Here is a 24,044-nt window from a genome sequence, read left to right as displayed (position 1 = left end):
CTGATACTCTACAGCCACCTCAATCTCTCGTTTACTTTTCAGAAGTTACACTTCTGCCGTGTATGAATAAATTGCACAGGATTTTTTATTTTGATGTTAAAGTAGCTCGACTAACAGTCCATCAGAAAAAAAAAACAACGCGAGCGGAGCAAGTTCTACATTATTTATCTCATGAATTTACGCCGCGTTTCGAAAAGTTAGCGCAGGTTTTGTAATTTCGTATTCCACAATCATAAAATATGCTAAACTAACTTGTCAGTTGAAAACACAAGTCTCTGTTTCGGTTCTCTCCGACACACCTATTTACTATTCATAAGTGCGACTGTCGCCGGCAAACTGCAGAAAATCGATGACAAGCGTGCAAGTGCCAGCTTCAAAGATAATATATTATTGATACATAGGACAGAGCTAAGAAAGACAATATTGTAACCTTCAGATACATGAATAATTCCTCAGCATCTCCGGATAAAGCCACGAAGCGGATAGCTTTTTAAAATTTTTATTAGGTCATGTACCTAGTAATTATTATTTATATAACTTTTTTTTTTTTTGTTCTATAAATCTTTATTTATTTAACTTTATTTTATAAATCATTTTTTAGACGGCAGATTGGTGCAATGGGCAGCGACCCTACCCTACTTTCTGAGTCCAGGCCGTGGGTTCGTTTCCCACAGCTGTAAAATGTTTGTGTGATGAACATGAATGCTTTTCAGTGTCTGGTCGTTTATCTGTATATTATAAGTATTTATGTATATTATTCAAAAAAATATGAAGCAGTCATCTTAGTACCCATAACACAAGCTACGCTTACCTTGGGACTATCTATCTAATCTATCGATCTATCTGTCTATTATAATACCACTCTAAACTAAACAATGAGAATAATAATAATAACTAATAAATAACAGCTTGGCTATCCAAAGAGACAATGCTGCCAGCATCTTAGGAACTGTGCTTAAAAATTAAGCTTAATTTGCTATATATTCTCCGATAAGCAGAAGAACCTGTATGTTGCAATTTATAATTTCTTCAATCTTTATACTCCACACCAAACAGATCTTCGGCAATGTACCCTCCACGCACGTTTCGATCCGAAACCGAAGCATCCTCAGGAGTTGTTGACTTTACAATAAATAAGTGCTAAGAACTTTCAATTCGAATTTCATTTATTGACTTATGTTATACTATATATTGTGTGACTATATGTTGCGTTAGCAATTACTTTTTCGTAGGTATCAACAAATTTCGCAATCATAACAACAATTGTTTATGTAAATCTCTTTGACATTCTATTTACGTGGTAGAAGGTATCACGTAAAAAGAACCTTCTGCACACACGATTTTTTAAACTCTTTCAAAGGGCGACTGTATTAGTCTTACAATAGTCTAGAAAAAACATCAACGAGACACTAGGCTTTTCCTTTACCGTAACCGTTTAGAGCCCGTATCTCCTCTACCCGATCTATTTAAGACGCAAATATCTATTCTGCCCCTACCTGTACATACTGAATATAGATAGCCTTTTGTAGAAAACCAATATAATTTTCAACTTCACCTATAGTTCTGTTATCGTTGGTTTTATAACCGTTTCATGCCAGCTGAATTAACCAAATTGCCAGTGTACCGCTACTTCACTTTACACTAGTTATATATTATTTATATTGCGGCTTTATATAAGTAACATAATTCTGTAACGTAATAATAACTAGAACGAGTTGCAACGGGTTTCGTAGATAATTATATTTCTGTATTCTATGTTTATATCGCTCTGTCTATCGCTTAGTTCAGTTCTAATTTCTTTGTACGCGAACAGGATAGCTCTAGAAAAATATTATGAATAATACGCTTAAGTTGGGTAATCTCCGCAGGAATTCCATTCAAGGCCAATCGTTTATACAATTCATCCATCAATATTACTAACATAACATATAAAACAAGAAACTTGAGGTACTGATTATCATGCAGTTGTGAAAACACTCAATGCCAACGCCAGAGGCTGTCAGCGTATATTTTAACTGACACGGCTTTTACTCTAGAAGCGACGTTCTCATATATTATGCACGTTTCTTTGTCACGTGAATTTTATATGACAAAAGACTCGTATTTGTATCGCACGGAAGAAAGAAGTGACGTAATAATTACATGCTATTTATATTTATGGTTACTTGTATCCTCTTCAGCTAATGTTAATTAATACTGGGGACAGACCTCATCTCTTATAGGAGGATTGAGCCTCCACCCTGTTCCAATGTAGGTTGGTGGGCGCAAATTTTTATAATAACATGTAAATGGTAATTACAGGGCACCGTCGACGGCTTAACGAGCTGACAATAAGATAATTAACTTATGGGAAACCCCAATGTCAAACTTCATAAATTTATTTATAAAATAATGTGAAACGATAAAACATCGTGATATAAACGGAAGTTCGTGCGCACACACACTCACAACATTCACGTACAGATGGGCGCACAGACCCATACACACGCACGCATACACATAACCACACACACACAAATACACACATATACATGCGTTCCAGTCAGCATGCTATTCTCACTAAACCGTTAGAGAACTCAAAACACCTTTGAAAGTTTCCTTTGTTAAAGTGCACTATTTCCTTTGTTAAAGTGCACTATTATCTGAATGATTGAATCAATGTTTGGGAAGGCACTGGCCCCTAAGATACGGGATTTCCTAATTTAGGGTACAGGATTCCAAAGATTAATTGTACTGAGTTTTTCTAATAAATATTTTCTATTTCTATTTGGTTTTTATCCATAGACTAATGTTATTTCCTCTAATGTTCCCTTGCTTCTAATGTTCTTTGGAAAATTAATCTGAAACTTCCTTGTTAGTTTAGTGGTGGGCATAATTGAATCACGAGGTCATCGTTTTAATTCCCGTATCAGACCATAAAATGTAAGGCATAGGGCAGCCCGGTAGTAAGGCCAAGTTGCTTATAATAAGGTGTAACACTTTGGTTTTCTCTCCTCCGCGCAGTAGAACGTAGATGTTGTTCGTACACTGTGACGTGAAATTTCTTATCCTAAACTTACTTAATAAACATGCAGATGCCAGTCTTTTCCATGGCCCTCGAGATGCCCTTCCAGGAGGCCAGCATCGAGTACTTCTGTTTCGCTGTCAAGGGCAGCCTCGGATCTGTCGCTGGCGGAGGGCCATCGCCAAGGTCGGCCTGGGTATTATTGACCCTGCGCTCCGAAGCGGCCAACTTTCCCAGTTGACACCCCATGCTTGCTTATCACTTTCACTGAATGGACATCTTCTGCACCACACGAACTTTAACCTCAGAATTTGGTTTCTTTAACCAACACCTTTTTGAGATGATATTATTATACTACTAAGTCTACTGTTATTAATTCACTGACATTATTTTTCTTTGTAGTTGTTCCACTATTATTATATTGACAATTTCAGTCGATATCGTCACTTCTTATTAAAAATCATCGATTTAATACAAAATTTAGTTAGGTCACTCTTTAAATTTATATTTCGTTTATTAAAATTCACTGTTGCACTGAACTGGTTTAGTTGTGTCACTCTTTCATTATATACATTGATTTCTCTTTTTAACGTTGATTTTTAGTTGCGTCATTTTTTAAATATAGTTAAGGTTAAAAATAGTTCAGTTATTTTAATTGTATCTATTAACATTCACCGCACTTTTTAAATACTTATTTTTACTACAGATACTTCAAAAGAGTCTTTTAGAAAAGCTCCAATCAATATTTATTGAGACTTCCTCAATTTAATTCCATCTAAAAGAATTTCCGTTTCGGGTAAATTATTTAGACGTTTATAAATTCCGTCCGTGTTTCCACAAATAATGTCTCGCCGATTCACTGAGTACATCTTCGGTTATCTAATCTAATCTGGCGACGTCTGCGTTACCTGTGAAAAGAGAAAATTGTTTAGTAATGAGATTTGGGAGGGAAGAGGCGAGCAGATCGTGAAGTCTCTGAACGTTATACGCAAAAAGCAACTTGTCTTCTCGAAGGGGAGGTGCTTAACATAACGTTCACTTTGGTCGAAATACCGAAAAGTACAATATCACTGAAATATGCAAGCCTGTAGCTTCACCCACGTGACTTATTGCTGAAGCAAACCTTAAAACCCAGCTGGGCCTTTTTATGTCTTTAACTTTCAAAATATAGAAGTTATATGAGTCCTTTTAACACTCATTACACGATGCTAAGGACAATTTTTTAAATTAAAATTGTTAGGAAGAAATCCGTTTCCTACGATAAACCTTTAATACATTTTTTAGGATTTAGGGTTACTTTCCGGGGATTAAAAGTTGTTTGAGGGAAAAATTTCTGTTTTCCCTGCTGTGAATGATATTAAATATATCCGACTCCAGGACGAACCTCTGTGATAAAATAATTGGTGACGGTGTTGAGTCAAGCAGTGGCGTGCATAAAGGGTATTCACAGGGTATGCAGATGATATAAAATGAAGAAAATCTCCAGTCTTAAGGAAAACTTGATGATTAAAAACTTAAGGTTGGCATAAACCCCGCTTTCTGCTTCCAAGGGCCTGTGGATTCCCACATCTGGAAAATGACATGCATGTATATTATTCATAAAAGTATTCATCAGCTATCTTAGTTCCCATAACACAAGCTACGCTTACTTGATGATGCTAGATGGCGATGTGTGTATTTTTCTTGTATATTAATTTAGAATTTAATGTATTAAAATACGACTATTTGGATTTTAACACACGATATGCGATGTTTGATGTCCAGTTTAACCTTGATCATTTTCATATAATTTCATATCTTTTGGAAGCTTAAAGCGAACTGACTGAAATTCTACCTTCATTTCGACGTCGAACCTTGATTAATACGAATTTTGATTGCCGTTACGTGTGACCCCAATATAGTATTGGGGTCATACCGCAACGCTATTGCAGTGCTGTGTTTGAGAGACGTATTAATATTTTGAGTGTGTGACGAACTGCAATTTCGTTCGCAAGTAATGTCAGAACTTTTTTGTCTGATGCATAGCCATGCCCACTCTCAGACGCGTCGCTGAATGATGTGTATTGCGTTGTGGGAATATTAACATTTGTTGGATAAATTTGTATGAAAAAGGTATAAAGGAGTTGATCCATTTCTGCGTATTCTGTGCGCAGGCACATATTTAGTTTGGTCCATTTTTGTACTAAGCGTAAAAAGTATATTAGAACTAAATAATAACTAAATGAATAAATATTCTACGACAATACACACATCGCCATTTCGCTCCAAAGTAGGTGTATTGTTATATAATTATATGTCAAATGTAATCCTATCCCAACGTTCTCCAAAAAAAATTGAAAAAAAAAAAAAAAAATTATCAAGGTTATAATCGAGCAGAGTTTCCCCCTACAATTACTTGATACAGAATGAATGCTTGAGAAGGTAATTCTACTTTTATACGGCTCAGGTACCGTTTACTATGTTGACAATAAAACGAACCAGTAATAATATTTTACGATATTAGTTTCCGCTAAGTTATTTCACAAAATATATTGTTATAATTCTATTTGGATAACATTTAATATTTAGATAAGTATTATTACGAATTATATAAAGCAAAGTAGTAATATTAAAGCAATTCTATATTAATGGATCTTTTAGTGACGTCACAACATGTTTATGACGTAGCGTAGGTATCAGCCAGGTGGGCAACCGCTAACAGTAGCTTGTGTAATGGGTACCTTCTAAGATGACCGATGAATATTTTTATGAATAATATATATAAATAAATAATTGAAATATACATATACATGCCCATGCCCAGATACTGAAAAACATTCATGTTCATCACACAGACATTTTCCAGTAGTGGGAATCGAACCCACGACCTTCGACTCAGGAAGTAGGGTCGCTGCCCACTGCGCCAATAAGCCGTCATGACCGACCCTTACGACTCCATTACAGGAGTATACAATGATAAATAGGATGCAAAACAAGTAAGCGCTTAGTTATGATTTTTAAATAATTGACTATGCAGTTTTAAGCTAAGGCTGAAACAACTGAAATGGTGGGATTCACATTTACTAACAATATCAAGATTTATAACAATGCTGGCCATAATCAAATACGTGAGCAGACTAAGTTTGTTTGTACTTACGGCCTTGCCTTACGCGGACCGGGTTAGGTTAAATGAAAGGTTAGAACACAGCCTGTTAGTAACTTTACAAGTATGTAAATCTACGTTTTTTTTCGGAATAATTAACCGGCCAAGCAGATAACTTATCTGATGGTAGGTGGATAACTATCGCCTATAAACTGAGGCACACTTCACAGGGTAAAATGTCCCGCAACGTTTCGCCGTGCGCCCATTCACCCACAACTAGCATGGGCAGGAGATAAAAATTATATCCCCCGATTATATACCCTGAAAAGGGATATAAATAGCGTGACCACCTGCTAAATCACTGGAACATGGAATAGCTGAGGGTTATTTCTAAGTTGCTTGTTAACGTTCGTTATGCGCACGGATAGATTCGTATCAATATGAAAATTCAAATTCTAAATTCCAATTAAAAATTCAAATTCTAAATTCATAATCAAAATTCAAATTCAAATTTATTTTATTTCAAAACTCATTTGTTTCAAAACTTATTTATTTCCAGTAGGCCTAATATAATTGACTCTTTGCAGTGACTCTACCACCGGCCCAGAAAGCAGATTCTACCGAGAAGAAGTCGGCAAGAAACTCAGCAGTTGCTCTTTTCCAAACTCGGCAGTTGCATTTATTCCGAACTGTGTGCAGCAATGAAACAGTACCTTAGGTCCCTACAGCATTTGTCATTTTATTTGTATTTTTTCACAGAGCCGGCAGTTTCATTTAGCCATTTTTCATTTCGTATATACAAAAATGATTCACCGTTGTTATTTTCCGTCGGTGGTCGTTTCAATATAATAACATTTTCTTTTGGCTTTAATAAAAATCGTTTGGGCTTTCCAAATAAATGTCGAAGCATAGAATAGCGAAAAAAACGCTAAGCTGCACAAAACGATTTAATTATTTTTAATAAAAAACAAAATTTTAAAAAACAAACGTACTTGCAACCTCCTTACTAACATTATTGAATACGATACATTTTTGTTAGTATAACAATCATCATCGTCACTTCAACCGACTGAAGTCAACTGCTGGACATAGGTCTTTTGTAGGGAGTTCCAAAATCCACGGTCCTGGGCGCTTGTTTCCAGCGGCTCTCTGCGACTCGTTTGATGTCGTCTGTCAACCTCGTTGGGAGTCGACCAACGCTGCGTTTACCTGTGCAGGGTCGCCATTCCAGCACCTCGGAACCCCAAAGTATAACAATAGTTGAAAGATATATTATATTAGCATTACCATCATCATGATCAACTCAACCAACGGCCACTGCTGGACCTGTATCCAAAATCCACCGTCCCGTTTTATGTCGCCCATTCACCTTACGAAGAAACCTTATGAGGAAATCTGCACGCATTAGAGTTCCCTATGAAGTTCTCAATGTGTGTGTGGAGTCCACCGATGCGCAATTAGCCAGCGTGGCGGACTACGGCCTAAACCCTTCTTATTTGACGACCGAGTGGCGCAGTGGGCAGCGACCCTGCTTTCTGAGTCAAAGGTCGTGGGTTCGATTCCCACAACTGCAAAATGTTTGTGTGATGAACATGAATGTTTTTCAGTGTCTGGGTGTTTATCTGTATCTTATAAGTATACTGTAAGTTATGTGTATTATATTCATAAAAAAAATATTCATCCGCTATCTAAGTACCCATAACACAAGTTACGCTTACTTTGGAGCTAGATGGCGATGTGTGTATTGTCGTAGTATATTTATTTTATTTATTTATTTATTTCTATTCTAGGAGGAGACCCGTGTCCTGTAGTGGGTCGCTAACGGGTTGTTAATAATATATATAGCTATAAACACATAAAATGAACAGTCACGAGTGACGCACTGAACACCCAGCCAAATAATCTTCGTCTGGTTTTATTAAAAAAACCCGAATTTAGCAAGAAAAATGAGTTTAACAAGAAAACTATTAAAGTTTAATCTATGCAGATATAACTTGATTAAGGACAAGTCTCCGGGAACTTGATTAACAAGATTAATTTGTCTGTCCGCGGCGCCGCTTGAATAACTGGCAAAGACTGTCAAGTTAGCGAAGTTCTGTAAAGTTTGGCCTTAACGCTCGAACAAAGAGTACTTGGTACTTTTTACTGTTTAATTTGAAATGTATGAAATCTACTTAAGGTTGTGCTTTTTGAGCGTTTTACAAGACTAGCTGATGCCTGCGACTTCTACTGCATTTTAATCGGTTATTATAAATTCAGGTAAGGCTTCGGGTTCCCCTTCAGGGGAATGCGTACGATAACCGGTACCTCTAACATTTTGGAGCTATGTGCGTTTTCAGTTCAAGTCATTTAATACTATTTTCTTTAACGGTGAAGGAAAACATCGTGAGGTAACTGCGTGGTGGACCCTTCTCATGACATCAGAGGAGACCCGTGCACTTTTTTTTTTCAACCCGGTAATGAGTTGATAATGACGATTTAAAATTCCTGCGTTTTGCCGGTCTTGAAGGCAAGCTGAATATGCAAAATTTTATGATGCCTGGGTTAGTCATTACTGGCTCACTACAGGGCACGGGTCTACTCCCAGAAATAGAAGGGTTTAGGCTGTAGTATATCACGCTGGCCAAGTACGGATTGGTAGACTTCACACGCCATTGAGAACATTATGGAGAACTCTCAAGCATGCAGGTATCCTCACTATATTTTCCTTCACCGTTGATATTTAAGTTGCTTAAATTAAATAACAAAGAAACTCAAATTGCAGACTTACAAACAAACCGTTAAGCTAAATAATATTATGTACAGATATTAACAATGAAAGTTTATAAAGGAACTAATATATACCGTTCATCCGGGGGACATTTAACGACACTTTTTAACAATCTATTTTACTTTCCATTCCTTATCTATAGGTACTTATAATAAATCTGTAACAAGAATTTTTCTGTACATTGAATATATTTTGAAAACTTTGACCGGGGGATGCTTTATAATCGATACTGAGTCCAAAACAGATTTTTCTTAAATTTTTGTCTTTCTGTCTATCCCGGCATCAAGTGAAAACTACAGAACGGATTTAAATAAAATTTGGTATAGTGGTAGCTGATATTCCGGGTCAACATATAGGATACTTTTTATCCCGATAAACAATAAGTTTCTTCTGGAAAATGGGATGAAATTTTTTATCAATTTTACTTATTTAACATAGCTTCGTTAACTTTGAACCGATTTTAATAAGTTTTTTGTTATTTGAAAGTGTATACTATCAAGCATAAATGGTCTTTTATAAAATGGATCCGATAAATATTGTCGGAGATAAAGAACACAACTCTTCACAAACAACTGTAAGTCGCAAGGCATTCGGGACAACGATCGTATGCATGCGTACCATCCTACTAATATTATAAATGCAAAAGTTTGTGAGGATGGATGTATGGATGGATGTATGTATGTATGTATGTTTCAACTAAAATACAACGTAACATAATAGTAAGAACATAGCTAGCCACGATAATTATGATGTTAGCGTCAGATATATTCTAGCTTCTCGATTGAGTCATACGCGGACGAAGTCGCGGTGGTCCGCTAGTTACTAAACATGGTCGTTGCTTACTCAGTATAACATTTCTTTCCGAGTCGGTTTTATCGCGTTAAAATAATTCTATTTTGTCGGCATTATAAACACAATTTTTGTACACAATGATAAGATAGCTGTTTAGTGTTTATCCTGAAATCTATGCTTATTTGCTGCTAACCGACATTTCATCATCATCATCATCTCAACCTATTACCGGCCCACTTCATGGTACTGGTCTCCTCCCACAATGAGAAGGGGTTTAGGCGCTACTCTACCACGCTGGCCCAGTGCGAATTTAAGGACGAGAAAGTTGAAAACTTGTATGAATATGGTTATCGCCATCACCTCACTACCTTGTACAAATTGCTCATGTAATGTACGATTCAAAAATGCCATCTATGGGCCTACTTGAATAAAGATATTTTTGACTTTGTGAAATGAATTAAGTGGCGATAGATTGGTGTATAGGCTCTGACAAAAGAGATTGTCAGATATTGTATATTATTATAGATATAAGACTTGACAGCCAATCGGCGCAGTTTGCAGCGACTCTGTTTACTGAGTCCAAGGCCGTGGGTTCGATTCCCACTACTGGAAAATGTTTGTGTGATGAGCATGAATGTTTTTCAGTGTCTGGGTGTTTATATGTATATTCTAAGTATTTATGTATATTATTCATAAAAATATTCATCAGTCATCTTAGTACCCATAACACAGGCTACGCTTACTTTGGGGCTAGATGGCGATGTTTGTATTGTCGTAGTATATTTATTTATTTATTGGCGGTGAAAACAGGGTGTTCCACATAGCATAGCGTATAAAGGTGGTGTGAAATATTGTCGCACGCTATTTGTGCACCCTTGTCAACGTGAGACCAATTAAATTGGAGCTCGTTCCCGCGACAAAATAAAAATTTTCGCTCGAACGAGGGACGTAATCATATTTCACAGCAATATTTTATATTTCCGAAGGGCCTGAAAGGGGATGAGGTTTTTTGTATTAAAGTCTGAGTGTATTTTTATAACCGATAAAAAAGTACGGTTAACAGCGTTGTTCAAATGCGCCTTTAAACCTTTGCTATCCCTCCAGCGCTGCGCTGTGCTGTGACTTAAAAATTTGACGGCCGATTGGCGCAGTTTGCAGCGACCCTGCTTTCTGAGCCCAAGACCGTGGGTTCGATTCCAACTACTGGAAAATGTTTGTGTGACGAGCATAAATGTTTTTCCGTGTCTGGGTGTTTATATGTATATTCTAAGCATTTATTTTTTGGGGCTAAATGGGTTATTGAACGAAGAACTTGGAAGTATTAAACGCGAAGCTGAAGTGGCAATGCGCGGGGTACATAGCTCGGAGAACCGATGGACGTAGGGGTACTCAGGAGTTGACATGGCGACCCCGCTTACACTTACTTTGGGGCTAGATGGCGATGTGTGCATTGTCGTAGTATATTTATTTATTTATCTCCGTACTTGGTCGGCCGAAACCTTCCGTTGTACGTAGTGCCACTGGTACGGCTCCCAGCTGGGTCACTCCAACCAGCCGAGCTCACTCCAGAAGCTTAGCAGGCCGCCTAGATCGCCAAGTGCTTCACGGAGTGATGTTGGGGAGCCAAGGTATACTGCGCGTTGTGCTGCTACTCACATCGGAGCAACATGTTAGTCGGTGTTTCATCTGCCTGCATGCTCTGCACAGAGGACTGTCGGTTATACCTAACATGAAATGGGGTTTGTTTAATTGGCAATGCCCTCTTATCATACATAAAAGTGTTTATTGTAGCGTAATTTCTTAAAAGCAGTATTTACCAAAATAATTGAAACAATAGGTCTCAGGTGAGCAGTGTTGTGTAGAGAAGTCTCGCTTTCGTAATAGGTCGCCATAATTAATATACTTTCAAGCATTAACAAAACAAAGGGAATAATTACGCGAATTTTCCCAAACACAACAGTAGGTATAACGAAACAAAATGCTACCCGAAATACGAACTACTCTGTTAAACAGTTTCATTATTATACAGAGTTAGCTTATTATTTTTTAACGACTTCAAAAATAGTAGCACGTTCCGAATTCAGTGTATTGTTTATTATCTCAGAACTTTATGCACTTTTTTTTTTTTTTAGTTTGGACCTTATATTCATTGGAAAATAACAAAATTGCTTGTTTTGTTAGTATCTATCATCATCACCAACATGGTCGCTAACTATGGGCCTTAAGAAGGCTCAGAGTAACTCGCGGACGATGGAGAGAGCTGAGATAGCTCAGCGAGTCGCGAAGCTGAACTGGCAATGGGCAGGGAACCGATGGACGTTGGGCTCTGAAGGTGCTGGAATGGCGACCCCGCACCGGTAAGCGCAGCGTAAGTCGGCCCCCAACGAGGTGGACGGATGACATCAGGCGAGTCGCTGGGAGCCACTGGAGGCAAGCGGCCCAGGACCGTGTATTGTGGAACTCCCTACAAAAGACCTATGCCACTACAGGGCACGAAAGGTTTAGGCCGTAGTCTACCACGCTGGCCAAGTGCAGATTGGTAGACTTCACATGCCGTTGACAACATTATGGAGAACTCTCAGGCATGCAGATTTCCTCACGATGTCTTCCTTAACCGTTAAAGCAAGTGATGTTTAAATTGCTTAAATTAAAAACGCACATAACTCCGAAATGCCAGTGGAAATCCGAAGCCTTACTATGCTATCAGCCTATCTAGCTTCTATCTATACTTCTATACAAATATTACACCTCACAAAAATCACGATAGTTTACATTACAGACGACTTGTAATAGTATTAACTGTTACAGTATATATGTATTTTAATATTTATTATATTATGTATTATTTTATTTGGGTAATCTAGTTCAAGTATTAGTATGGAATTATTTGTATATATTTTTTTAATTATGCACAACCTGCAGTCTGTTATCCTCTTGTTTTCCTTATCCTAAGGTTGCCTGGCATAGATCGCTACTCAGCGATAAGGTCGCTTTTTGTATACTGCTTCTGTCTGTGTTTTTTTTCCATTCTCCTTCTGTTTTTTTAACTTATAGTGTGCAAATAAAGAGTATAAATAAATAAATACACCTACAGACTTGACTGCAACATTACCCGGTGGGATTCACGCTTAATCTATATTTGTTGGTAGGGCGGTAGAAAGCAACGGCCTAACACCCAAGACTAGACGAAATTTTGAAATCATAAAATCACGAATTTCCCCTGACGGGAATCGAACACGGGAGCTCCACTCATAAGACCACAGCACTCACCACTGCCCCATAGGGGTTGTCAGAAATTGTAATAATTCCCTAAGCGCTAACTTTTAGAGCAAAAAGAAAATATATCATTGAACTTTGCAATATTCTGCCAAGTATCAGACTTCAAATACTGAGGGTAACGATTCAATTTTAAATACAGCTTCACTAAGATTGCTTGCTGAACACCCTTGCTGTACAAGAATTTAATTATTAAACTTTCCCTTGCAATACTCGCCTCTGATATTTATACAGCACCAGCATTTGCTCGCTACTTTGTCCGCGTTGCGTTTTCACGTGATACATGCCTATGTCACTCTCAGATCAACAACTGTCTCTATGCAAAAAAGTATGTTGCCCCGTTGCTACGTGAAAGAGCTAAGCAGCAAAAGTTTTCCGTTTTCTTGACGAATACTTTAGGTTATGTAACCTTAAATAGCGATAAAGTAAGTAAACGTAGCTTGCCTTATGGGTACTAAGACAGCTGATGAATATTTTTTTATTAATATAATATACATAAATACTTATAATATACAGATAAACACCCAGACACTGAAAAACATTCATGTTCATCACACAAACATTTTTCAGTTGTGGGAATCGAACCCACGACCTTGGACTCACAAAGCATGGACGCTGCCCACTGCGCCACTCGGCCGTCTAAAATTTCTAATAAATTTTTTCAATAAATGCGGATGAAGATCGAGCAACATTTATAAGAAGAGTAAGAGTCTACCACTGCTAGGAATTCAATATCTGAACCTTCCATTATTTGAACCCGGGATTCGAACCTAGGATCTGCGGTCGAACAGGCTAACAAGTACACTAAAGGGGCAACCTGAGGGCTGGTAGTAAAGTGGGGTACTCAAGTCAAATTGATGTCTAAAAGAAAACGGTTAGGCGTAAATAGGTGTAATTTATATCCGCAACGCCTCCTGAAGAATAGTAAACCGGACTGCTTTTTACGTAAAATATGTGGTGAATTATAGTGAACACTAGGTAATTTGGATGATATGATCTGTTTGGTGTGGATTATAAGGATTGAAGAAATAATAAATTACACCATACAGATTCTCCTGCTTTTCGCGGAATCTAGCAAATTAAGCTTAATTTTCATAATACCGTCTAACTACGCCCGTTTAATTTTTATATATTAGGTACCTTCGTTATTAAAATAACCATCTTACCACTTCCATCAACAAAAAAATAGTGAATAAAGTGTAGTGGTTTATAAAGCAATATTTTTTTCATAGCGTGTTTATATTGGGCATAATGTATAACGTCAATAAACAACACCCAGGCTAACAGTTTTATGGGCAGCGAGGTATTTTTATAACGTAATCTACTAGTTTCTACATGCGATGTCGTTCATGTTAACTATGAGTAAAAGATTTTAAAGTAAGATTTTCGTGGTAAATCGACATTTTTTAATATATTGTGTTGGAATATACCAAAAACACAAGCGCAATAGTCTGTGGCTATGATTCATTCCAACACTCACTCCTACCTTTTACGTCATTCATTTTTTTCTCATTGTTTTCTGTTCGTTTCTTGTAAAATGTTTTTCTGAATTTATTTCAATATAAAGTAGACAGTCGAACAGTGCACACGTCTTTTCTTTTCACTGCGACCCATATATATACCAACAGGTTATGGGCCCAGGCTACGTTGTTAAAAAGTTCTTAGTTTAAAACATTGAAATATTAAAATCAGTGACAAGTGATTATTTTTAAATATGGAGTCACGAATGAAAAGAAATATTCAACCATTCAATGGAGATCGTTATGGCACGTGGAAGTTTCGCATAAGATCTCTTTTGGGTGAACTGCAAGTACTTAATGTTATTGACGGAGAAACTCCACTCGATCCAGACGAAGAGTGGACGAAGAAAAACCTTATAGCTAAAGGCACAATAGTGGAATATTTAAGCGATGCATTTTTAAATTTTGCTAAAGATTCTGCCACTGCAAAATCCATCGTGGAGGACCTAGATAGAATTTATGAGAGAAGAAGCTTGGCAACACAATTGGCACTCCGTAAACAATTACTTAATTTAAAATTGCAACCGGATGTTACTTTATTCCAACATTTTAATCATTTCGATAACATTATTACCGAATTGATTTCCGCGGGTGCAAAATTAGACGAGATGGATAAAATATCGCATTTATTATGAACACTACCCACATCTTATGATGGTGTAATCACGGCGTTAGAAACACTCGGAGAAGAACATTTAAATTTAGCATTTGTCAAGACCCGTCTTTTAGATCAAGAAGTCAAAATAAAAAACGCTACAACAACCGAATTGAAAATTTTACATACATCTACAAGGAAATTTTCACGACGACCTGGATTTGATAAGAAATCTTATTATAATACACAACCTAACAAAAAATCATACCCTGGAATTTCTACACACAAAATCTCGAAGTTATATTGTGATCATTGCGGGCGGAGAAATCACGAAATAAAAGACTGTATTTTCTACAAAAGAATTAAAAAATGTGGTAACAGCGACGGTAGTAATCAGTCTAATGCAAACACAATGATGAACGACAATAATAATACCGAGGACAGTTTCGCTTTTATGTTTTCAAATTGTAAGTTTCTTAACTCTCATACGAACTCAATGACTAATTACATCTATTTTCTTTTAGATTCGGGTGCAACTGATCATATAGTGCATACCAAGGATTACTTCTCATCATATTCAGAATTTAATACTCCATTGAAGATAGGTGTAGCTAAAAACCGTACCAATGTTCCTGCATTTGGTAAAGGGAAAATAAATGTTACTACTAATTCAGGTTATCAAGGTACAATCGAAAATATTTTGTATTCACCGGATGTTCCGTATAATTTGCTATCGGTAAATCGTATTCAAGAAGCAGGTATGACTATTATTTTTGAAAATGATCAAACACACATTTCTAAAAATAACAAAATTTTAATATCTGGTCTGCGAGATAACAATCTTTTTAAACTATATTTCCAAGTTAATAAACCTCAGTCCTTATTACATGTAACTAAGAGCTCCAACTCGTATAACTTATGGCATAAACGACTTGGACACATTAACATACAGATATTTCATATTCTTAAAAAGTTTATTGACGACTATCATATAATTGATAATATTATTCCCAATAATGAACTCTGTGAAGCCTGTGTTCTTAGTAAACAGTCACGACTACCCTTTGCTAAGTCAAAAGACAAATCGATCCGAAAAGACCCCTTTTCATTGTACATTCCGATGTTTGTGGCCCGATAACGCCAGCTACCTTCGATGATAAAAATTATTTTGTTACTTTTATCGATGATTATACCCACTATGCGGTCATTTATTTAATGCATTCTAAATCGGAAGTATTTAAATGTTTTAAGGATTATGTTGCAAAAAGTGAGAATTTTCTGAACTCTAAAGTAGTTAGTATATACTGTGATAATGGCCGAGAATATCTTTCAAATGAGTTCAAGGAATTTTGTGTTGACAATGGAATTATGTATCATTTAACGGTACCTCACACCCCACAGCAAAATGGTGTATCAGAGCGCATGAATCGTACGTTAACCGAAATGGCTAGAACCCTGGTTACAAGTGCGAAATTAGATAAAATATTTTGGGGAGAAGCTGTTTTAACAGCCAGCTATATTACAAATCTGCTACCCACTAAAGCTTTGACAAATAAAACACCATACGAAATGTGGCATGGTGAAAGGTCGAAAATTAATCATTTAAAAATGTTTGGTGCTACTGCTTACGTACATAATAAAAGTCGTTAAAGTAAATTTGACGAAAAATCATTTAAATCAATATTAGTTGGTTACAATCCAAACGGATATAAATTATTTAACGTTAATACTAAAGAGGTTTTTATTGCTCGCGATGTTACATTTGATAAGTTAAATTTTGAACAAACTCGACCTGTACGAAGCATTAGTGAAGACATTGAAATTCCCACAAAAATTAGTATACCTGACTTTGAATCAGTAAAGCTAATAGAAAGTCAACAACAAGATTCTTTGAACGAAAATCCTGAAAACCCCACAATAGATAGTTCATCAATCTAAGACGTAGCGAAAGAATTAAAAAAACTATCGTCTAAAGATTATATGCATATGAATGACCCAGATTCATTTTTATCGCTCGTATCTGCAAACTTATTACCATCGTCATTCAATGATGTTTTTAACAGAACTGATACAGATAAATGGTTAAAAGCCATACAGAGTGAAATTGAGTCACTTCGAAACAATAAAACATGGGATCTTGTTGAAATCCCTAATAATGTTAATATTGTTAGTTGTAAGTGGGTATTTACTATTAAAAACAATGAATCGGGTGAACCTACACGGTATAAGGCCCGTTTAGTAGCTCGAGGTTTTACTCAAGAGTACTTACAGGATTATGACGAAACGTTCGCACCAGTTGCTCGGATGACTACACTTAGATTTATTTTGGCTTTAGCTAATCAATTTGATTTACTTTTACATCACATGGATGTTAAAACTGCGTTCCTCAATGGTATATTAAAAGAAGATATTTACATGGAAGTACCAGAAGGAATTATTGCTAAAGATAACAAGGTATGTAAATTAAATAAAGCATTATATGGTTTAAAACAATCATCCAGATGTTGGTTCGAACGCTTCGATCATATTCTTAAAAATATGGGATTCAAAAACTCTGAAGTTGATCCGTGTTTATATATTTTAGATCAACAATGTACGGATAAAAATGTATATATACTTTTGTACGTTGATGATTTAATAATTGCAACTAAGAATATGGAAATTATACAATTTCATAAAAACAGTTTAATGCAAAAATTTGAAATGTCTGATTTAAAAGATATTAAGCTGTTTCTAGGCATTAGAATACAAAGATCAAGCAATAAAATATCTTTAGATCAATGCACATATTTACAAAATGTTTTAAATAGATTTTCTATGAACGAATGTAATCCTTCGAAATCACCGTTTCCTTGTAAATTAGACTTTTTAGCATTAAACTCTGACATTCAATGCGATGCACCATGCAAAAATGTAATAGGTTGCCTTATGTATGCAATGTTGTGTACTCGACCAGACATCTGTGCCGCAATTAGTATATTGAGCAGATTTCAATCTAAAAACAATATAGAATTATGGAAATGTTTAAAATATCTTTTACGTTACATTAAAGGTACACTTGACTTAAAATTAGTGTACCAAAAATGTGATTATAAGCAGGTAATTACTGGCTATGCGGATTCCGATTGGGGAGGCGATGAAACAGATAGAAAGAGTACAAGTGGCTATGTATTTAAAGCCTTTGATAATTGAACTATTTCGTGGAACACACGAAAACAAAACTCTGTAGCTGTCTCTTCAACGGAAGTTGAATATATGGCTTTGTTTTAGGCTGTTAAAGAAGCAGTCTGGATAAGGTCACTAATAAGCAGCATCTCTTTTGAAGTGAAGGGATCACTAGTAATATATGAAGACAACAACAGTTGTATCCGCATTGCCAATAACCCTGCAAATCATAAAAGGTCTAAACACATAGACGTTAAGTATCATTTTATAAGGGAAAAAATCGCTAATAAAAAAAGCTAGAATCTATTTCCACAGGAACCCAACTAGCTGACTTGTTTACAAAAGCGATACCTTTCAAGAAATTTATTGATTTAATGAAGATCTAAATTTAAGTTAAATAAATCATTGTTATTATTATTAACTAGAATGATAAGTTTGATTACTTGTATTTTTGAGGGGGACTGTTGGAATATACCAAAAACACAAGTGCAATAGTCTGTGGCTATGATTCATTCCAACACTCACTCCTACCTTTTACGTCATTCATTTTTTCTCATTGTTTTCTGTTCGTTTCTTGTAAAATGTTTTTCTGAATTTATTTCAATATAAAGTAGACAGTCGAACAGTGCACACGTCTTTTCTTTTCACTGCGACCCATATATATACCAACAGATTGTTTAACAAGTACATACCACGATAATATTTTTGGGTCTGTCGATATTTCGACACAGACGCATGGATCGTGGTCACAACGAGACTGCCTAGATACCAGATGTCGAGTTGGATGTCTAATTACCCGCTTTCATATTCTTTTTGTCAATATTTCACGAACTGTTTCGACATACTACACTTTTAAATTGAGAAGCTGTACGATGCTTTCTTGGTTTGCATAATTAAAGTGTGTTTTGAAGTGTTCCCGTGGCCTAGCTACAAGGTTACTGGTTGCGACAATGTGGGGTTTTAGCCGGTACGAGGACGACATAACCACCGTGCCTCGCCTCGTTGCGGTGTTATTCATGAGGATTTCCTCACGAGTAAAAGTAGGTCTCATCCCGGTCACGGGGGCTTTCGGATTAAACTGTAGTCCCAATAGACTACTGCCCTGGCTAACCCCTAGAGGCCCTAGTCTCACAAGAGGCATCTTTAGGGTTGATGTCTCCCCTTTCCCCTAATGACGTCGACCGCTGGGGAACAGGTCTTTTTGATTGGCTTGGTGGAAACTTGAATGGCTGCCTCTATCCTTTGGGCGGTCGTGTGCGAAAGCGTTTCCGTAACCCAGTCACCAGGCGACGTGTTGAGCGCCGAGGGGTTTAGTCGGTAAAAGTCCGACATAACCTTTGCACCTCCCCGGATGTGTTGGTATCCATGAGGATTCCCCACGTAAAAAAAAAAAGGACGGAGGTCATATAAGGTATTTCCGGGTAAAACCACACGGCATGACAATGGTGCTGACTGCAGAATTTACTAGAAGCCCGAGGAACCTATACAAATGTGTACCAGCCACCCCACCAACGTCCTAAGGCTCTCACACTAAAGAGGAGGGCATCGAGACAGCTTAATCACCAATCAAAGGTAGTGAGATAAAAATAAATGAGATTTTATTTTTATCTTACCACTTTGTAGGTGTAGGTGTTTTCACTTTGTTACTCAATCGATTAGTTTCAAGAACGAATAAAAGTAAACTTTGCCGTATAAATAGGTTATTTATTTAAACCGACTGTGTGCTTACTGGCGTGAGCCGCGAAAATTACCAACGATACATAAAAATTATTTACTACATGTATTACTTAAAGTAATCATAATTTCTGACAAGAAAGTAACGTTATGTAACGGTTAAGTATTTACGTATATTATTCATATAATTATTCATCAGCCATCTTAGTACCCATAACACAAGCTACGCTTACTTTGGGGCTAGAAATAAATTAAATAGTTCAAACAAACTAAAAAACACGCTTTGTAAAAAACTAAACTAATTTCTTTCTTTTAGTTTATTCATAATAGCGATTTTTTTTAGTTTTTCTTGATCTATTATTTTTATTAGAGCAAAATTAATCTGTAACCCATCCACCATTAAAGAGATAAAATATAGATGATATAGTGTGTCCGTCTCTTGAAATGAAAGTTCTAATTATTACTTAAAACAGGCCATTAAAAAGTAACAGCTAACGCTTTTTATAGTGAAAATTGGAATAATCTTTTCAGATTAGTGTATTGTCATCGGTCCTCGATATGTCTACAAAGGTTGAAAGAAATCTGACCGTTTAAAGTGGGTCAAAATCGCGCCCAAAGAAGTCGGTTACAAACGTACATACAAGTGAAGCTAATATAAAGCGTGTAAAAAAAGAAAGTCAGCGAAGGCTATATGTCTAACTGTTATAATTCAGTTAAAATAACCGCTTTCTGTTCAAGTTTTTCTCAGACCACTGGTACAATCGAATGATGATGATGATGACACTTATCCAAATAATTAGTTTCATATTTAAAATTCATGATGTTACAGGTACATCATAGAAATTTTTACCTCCTCTAGAAATTTTACAAAATTGACTTATCGTTTGGACGTTACAACGGGTGTAAAAAGGCTAAAAGTACAAAAAATGCAGCAGATAACTATAATTGATATCGTAATCGATTACCTTAGTCTGAAAAACAAGTGTGATTTTTAACCCTTTAACGGAGCGTTGTCTCAGGCAGTGGCGTGCATAGAGGTATGCAGATGATATAAAATGAAGAAAATCTCCAGTACAAGTTATAAAAAACCTTTTTTTTTTTTTTGTGGTGGAAAAGCTTTATGTGGGACTCGTTTACCTGAACTAAAAACCACTACGGCGTGTCCCTCTCGTTGGCTTTATTGGACGTCCGGGGAACCCGTTGTATACTTCCCAGACAAGTTATAGAAAAACCTAAGGATTGTAAGCTTTATAAAAAGCCTACCCCTAAGTATTTTTAACTAGTACTGGAGATTTCGTTTATTTTATATCATCTAAATACCGTGGGCATACCCTCTATGCACGCCACAGTCTCAGGGGAAGGTAGGTAATGAGTTAATGACATAGAAAATGAAGGTGTATAGTGGCCCCTGTGGCAACATTACCCGGTCTCTCCTACAAAATTTTTCTTCCTCGTTACATTACAAAGGCACGTCTTGTTTATTGTACCTACACAAAGTTACACATTCCTGATAGGTTCCTTAGCAACTCGTTACTTTCGCTGGTATTGTTCCTTTGACTTCCGAACTGGTAGTCATCAATCATTCGGGAAGCGAGGAAGTTGATTCAATCTGCGCACGTCATATGCTTTGTGTGTTCCGAACCAATTTATCACTCTTACCCTACACATGGTTATAGTTCAGTGAGTGGTCATTGGCGAGTAAGACTCCCTGTAAACTCATAAGCTTTACATATTATGAAAATGAAGCTTATCTTTAAACGAGCAACTCTTGTATATATATAATTGGAATCTCGGAATCGGCTCCAATGATTTTCATGAAATTTAGTATATAGGCTTAAAGTAATCATAATTTCTGACAAGAAAGTAACGTTAAGTAACGGTTAAGTATTTACGTATATTATTCATATAATTATTCATCAGCCATCTTAGTACCCATAACACAAGCTACGCTTACTTTGGGGCTAGAAATAAATTAAATAGTTCAAACAAACTAAAAAACACGCTTTGTAAAAAACTAAACTAATTTGTTTCTTTAAGTTTATTCATAATAGCGATTTTTTTTAGTTTTTCTTGATCTATTATTCTATAAGATCTATTATATCTAGCCAGGATTCATTTATGTTGGAATCTCGGGAAAAAACGGCAAAAAATATCCTTTTTGCGAGATTCTGATGCGTGCTATGCCTGAACGGTAAACGTTTCGCCAAACGGAATTGTTGTTTGTTTAAAGAACTTTAAAGAAACAACGATTCCGTTTGTCGTAAAATAAAACAGTCGGCGACAACATACGAATATTTTTTTAAGTCGGGTCATTCGCGGACAAAGTCGCGCGGGTCCGCTAGTTTAAGTTAAATCATTGAATTACAATGACTTAACAATTATACATTGTGAAGTCACGACTCCTGAGGATGCTCCGGTTTCAAGTTCATGGAATAGACAGCCTAGTAACAAACATTATGTGACGGATTTAAGTGCTATCGCAATGCCCATTTCTGTTGCCAAGCAGCATTGGTGTGTTCAACTCTGAAAGGAGTAGTTGCCAGTGTAATTAATGGCCGTGGGCCGCAAATCCCGTGAAAACCGTTTGTTTCCCTGGGATGTAACTCTCCGTATTTTTAACTCTATGCCAAATATTAAGTTCATTGGTTCCTTAGTTAGGGCGTAAAGAACAAACAAACCAATAAACAAACACACTTTCGCATTTATAATATTAGTAAGGACGGAGAAGTTACACACAGTCACACCACACTGATCTTCAAATATAGTCGTAAAGCACGTTTCGCTCTAACAGAAAGCATACTCGAGACATTTTGACTAAACAACACACAATGAAGAACTTATAAGTTGCATGCGGATTTGTTTGATTGTATTTTGTACCATTACGAGTTAGCCCGTGACTTCAATCTCACCTGGTATTAAGTCATGATGCAGTCTAAAATAGTAGCGGGCTAACCTGTTAGAGAGTATGCAGTTATATTAATTCGACGGCCGAGTGGCGCAGTGGGCAGCAACCCTGCTTTCTGAGTCCAAGGTCGTGGGTTCGATTCCCACAACTGGAAAATGTTTGTGTGATGAACATGAATGTTTTTCAGTGTCTGTGTATTATAAGTATTGATGTGGATTATATTCATAAACAAATATTCATTCATATAACACAAGCTACGCTTACTTTGGGGCTAGATGGCGATGTGTGTATTGTCGTAGTATATTTATTTTATATGAAACCCATCCCCTAATCTGTTTCTACGCGACACCGTACCGGAACGCTATATCACTATGCCGCACGCCTCTCTTGGTAGGGTGGTAGCCACGGCCGAATCCTCCTACCAGACAAACAACTTCAACTAACTTTAACTAAGCAATATTTTAGCATAGCCTTGCACACAATTAAGAACATACTGAAACCGTGTATATGACTTATGAAGCATCAAAAACCACTCCACTATAGTAGTGTATCTCATACAGGGGGTTAGTCACTTCACTCTATTTAGCAGTAATTATTTTACCTCTAATGTTCTAAACGTTAACCATAAACTGCGTAAAATGGGAAATGTTTGTCAGATAGCAAAATAACGCGGATGTGAAATGAGAAACAGTTTTAAACAGTGTAAATTATAAAAGAAACTACTTATTATTTATTAATATGCTCTATCATTTATTAATTTTAATTTTTTTTTTATCTCAACATAGTTTAAAAAAATAAAAAACACTATTGAAAATTTATTACAAAAAACATCCACCCTCCGCTTGCGGGGCATTTGAATGCCCAAGCCACCGGCGGTCAGGGCTCCAGAGTGAGGAACCTCCTCACAATACGCGCCGTTTCAAGGACTTCGTATCCGACCCTTGATCCAACAATCAAACGAAAGCTTCTTAAGATGTTTAAAACGACGATCGGAACAATAACGGTCAACTAAAAATTCCGAATCTCGTGAATTAATATTACTATTATATCTTAGACATACGCAAAGTTACGCCTGTTTCTATGAAATACATAGTTAAAACATCGCAGAAAGAAGATAGTTAATAATGATGGTGCAGTAGAGATGGCGCCCTACAAAACTTTGTAATGAATATGCTAGTAACAATAGTAGCGAAGCTTTTTCAATGCAAGTACTTCTCGCTTCGTTTTTGTTACGGTGTTGGCGTTATTGTGAGATTCTCGA

General features: G+C 36.5%; 1 protein-coding gene across 1 annotated transcript in view; it reads right to left on the bottom strand.

Annotated features, from left to right (window-relative positions):
* Positions 1–3,589, bottom strand: part of LOC120631601 (neuroglobin-like) — a 71,690-nt gene extending 68,101 nt beyond the window's left edge. The window contains exon 1 of the mRNA XM_039901248.1: positions 3,060–3,589. Coding sequence (XP_039757182.1) covers positions 3,060–3,253 — 194 coding nt within the window. The 5' untranslated portion in view covers positions 3,254–3,589. The remainder of the gene's footprint in view (positions 1–3,059) is intronic.
* Positions 3,590–24,044: the final 20,455 nt, after the last annotated feature.

Source organism: Pararge aegeria, chromosome 18, assembly GCF_905163445.1.
Source record: "Pararge aegeria chromosome 18, ilParAegt1.1, whole genome shotgun sequence".
Lineage (NCBI taxonomy): Eukaryota > Metazoa > Arthropoda > Insecta > Lepidoptera > Nymphalidae > Pararge > Pararge aegeria.
The sequence above is the reverse complement of the archived record's forward strand: the minus strand, read 5'-3'. Positions and strand labels throughout refer to the sequence as shown.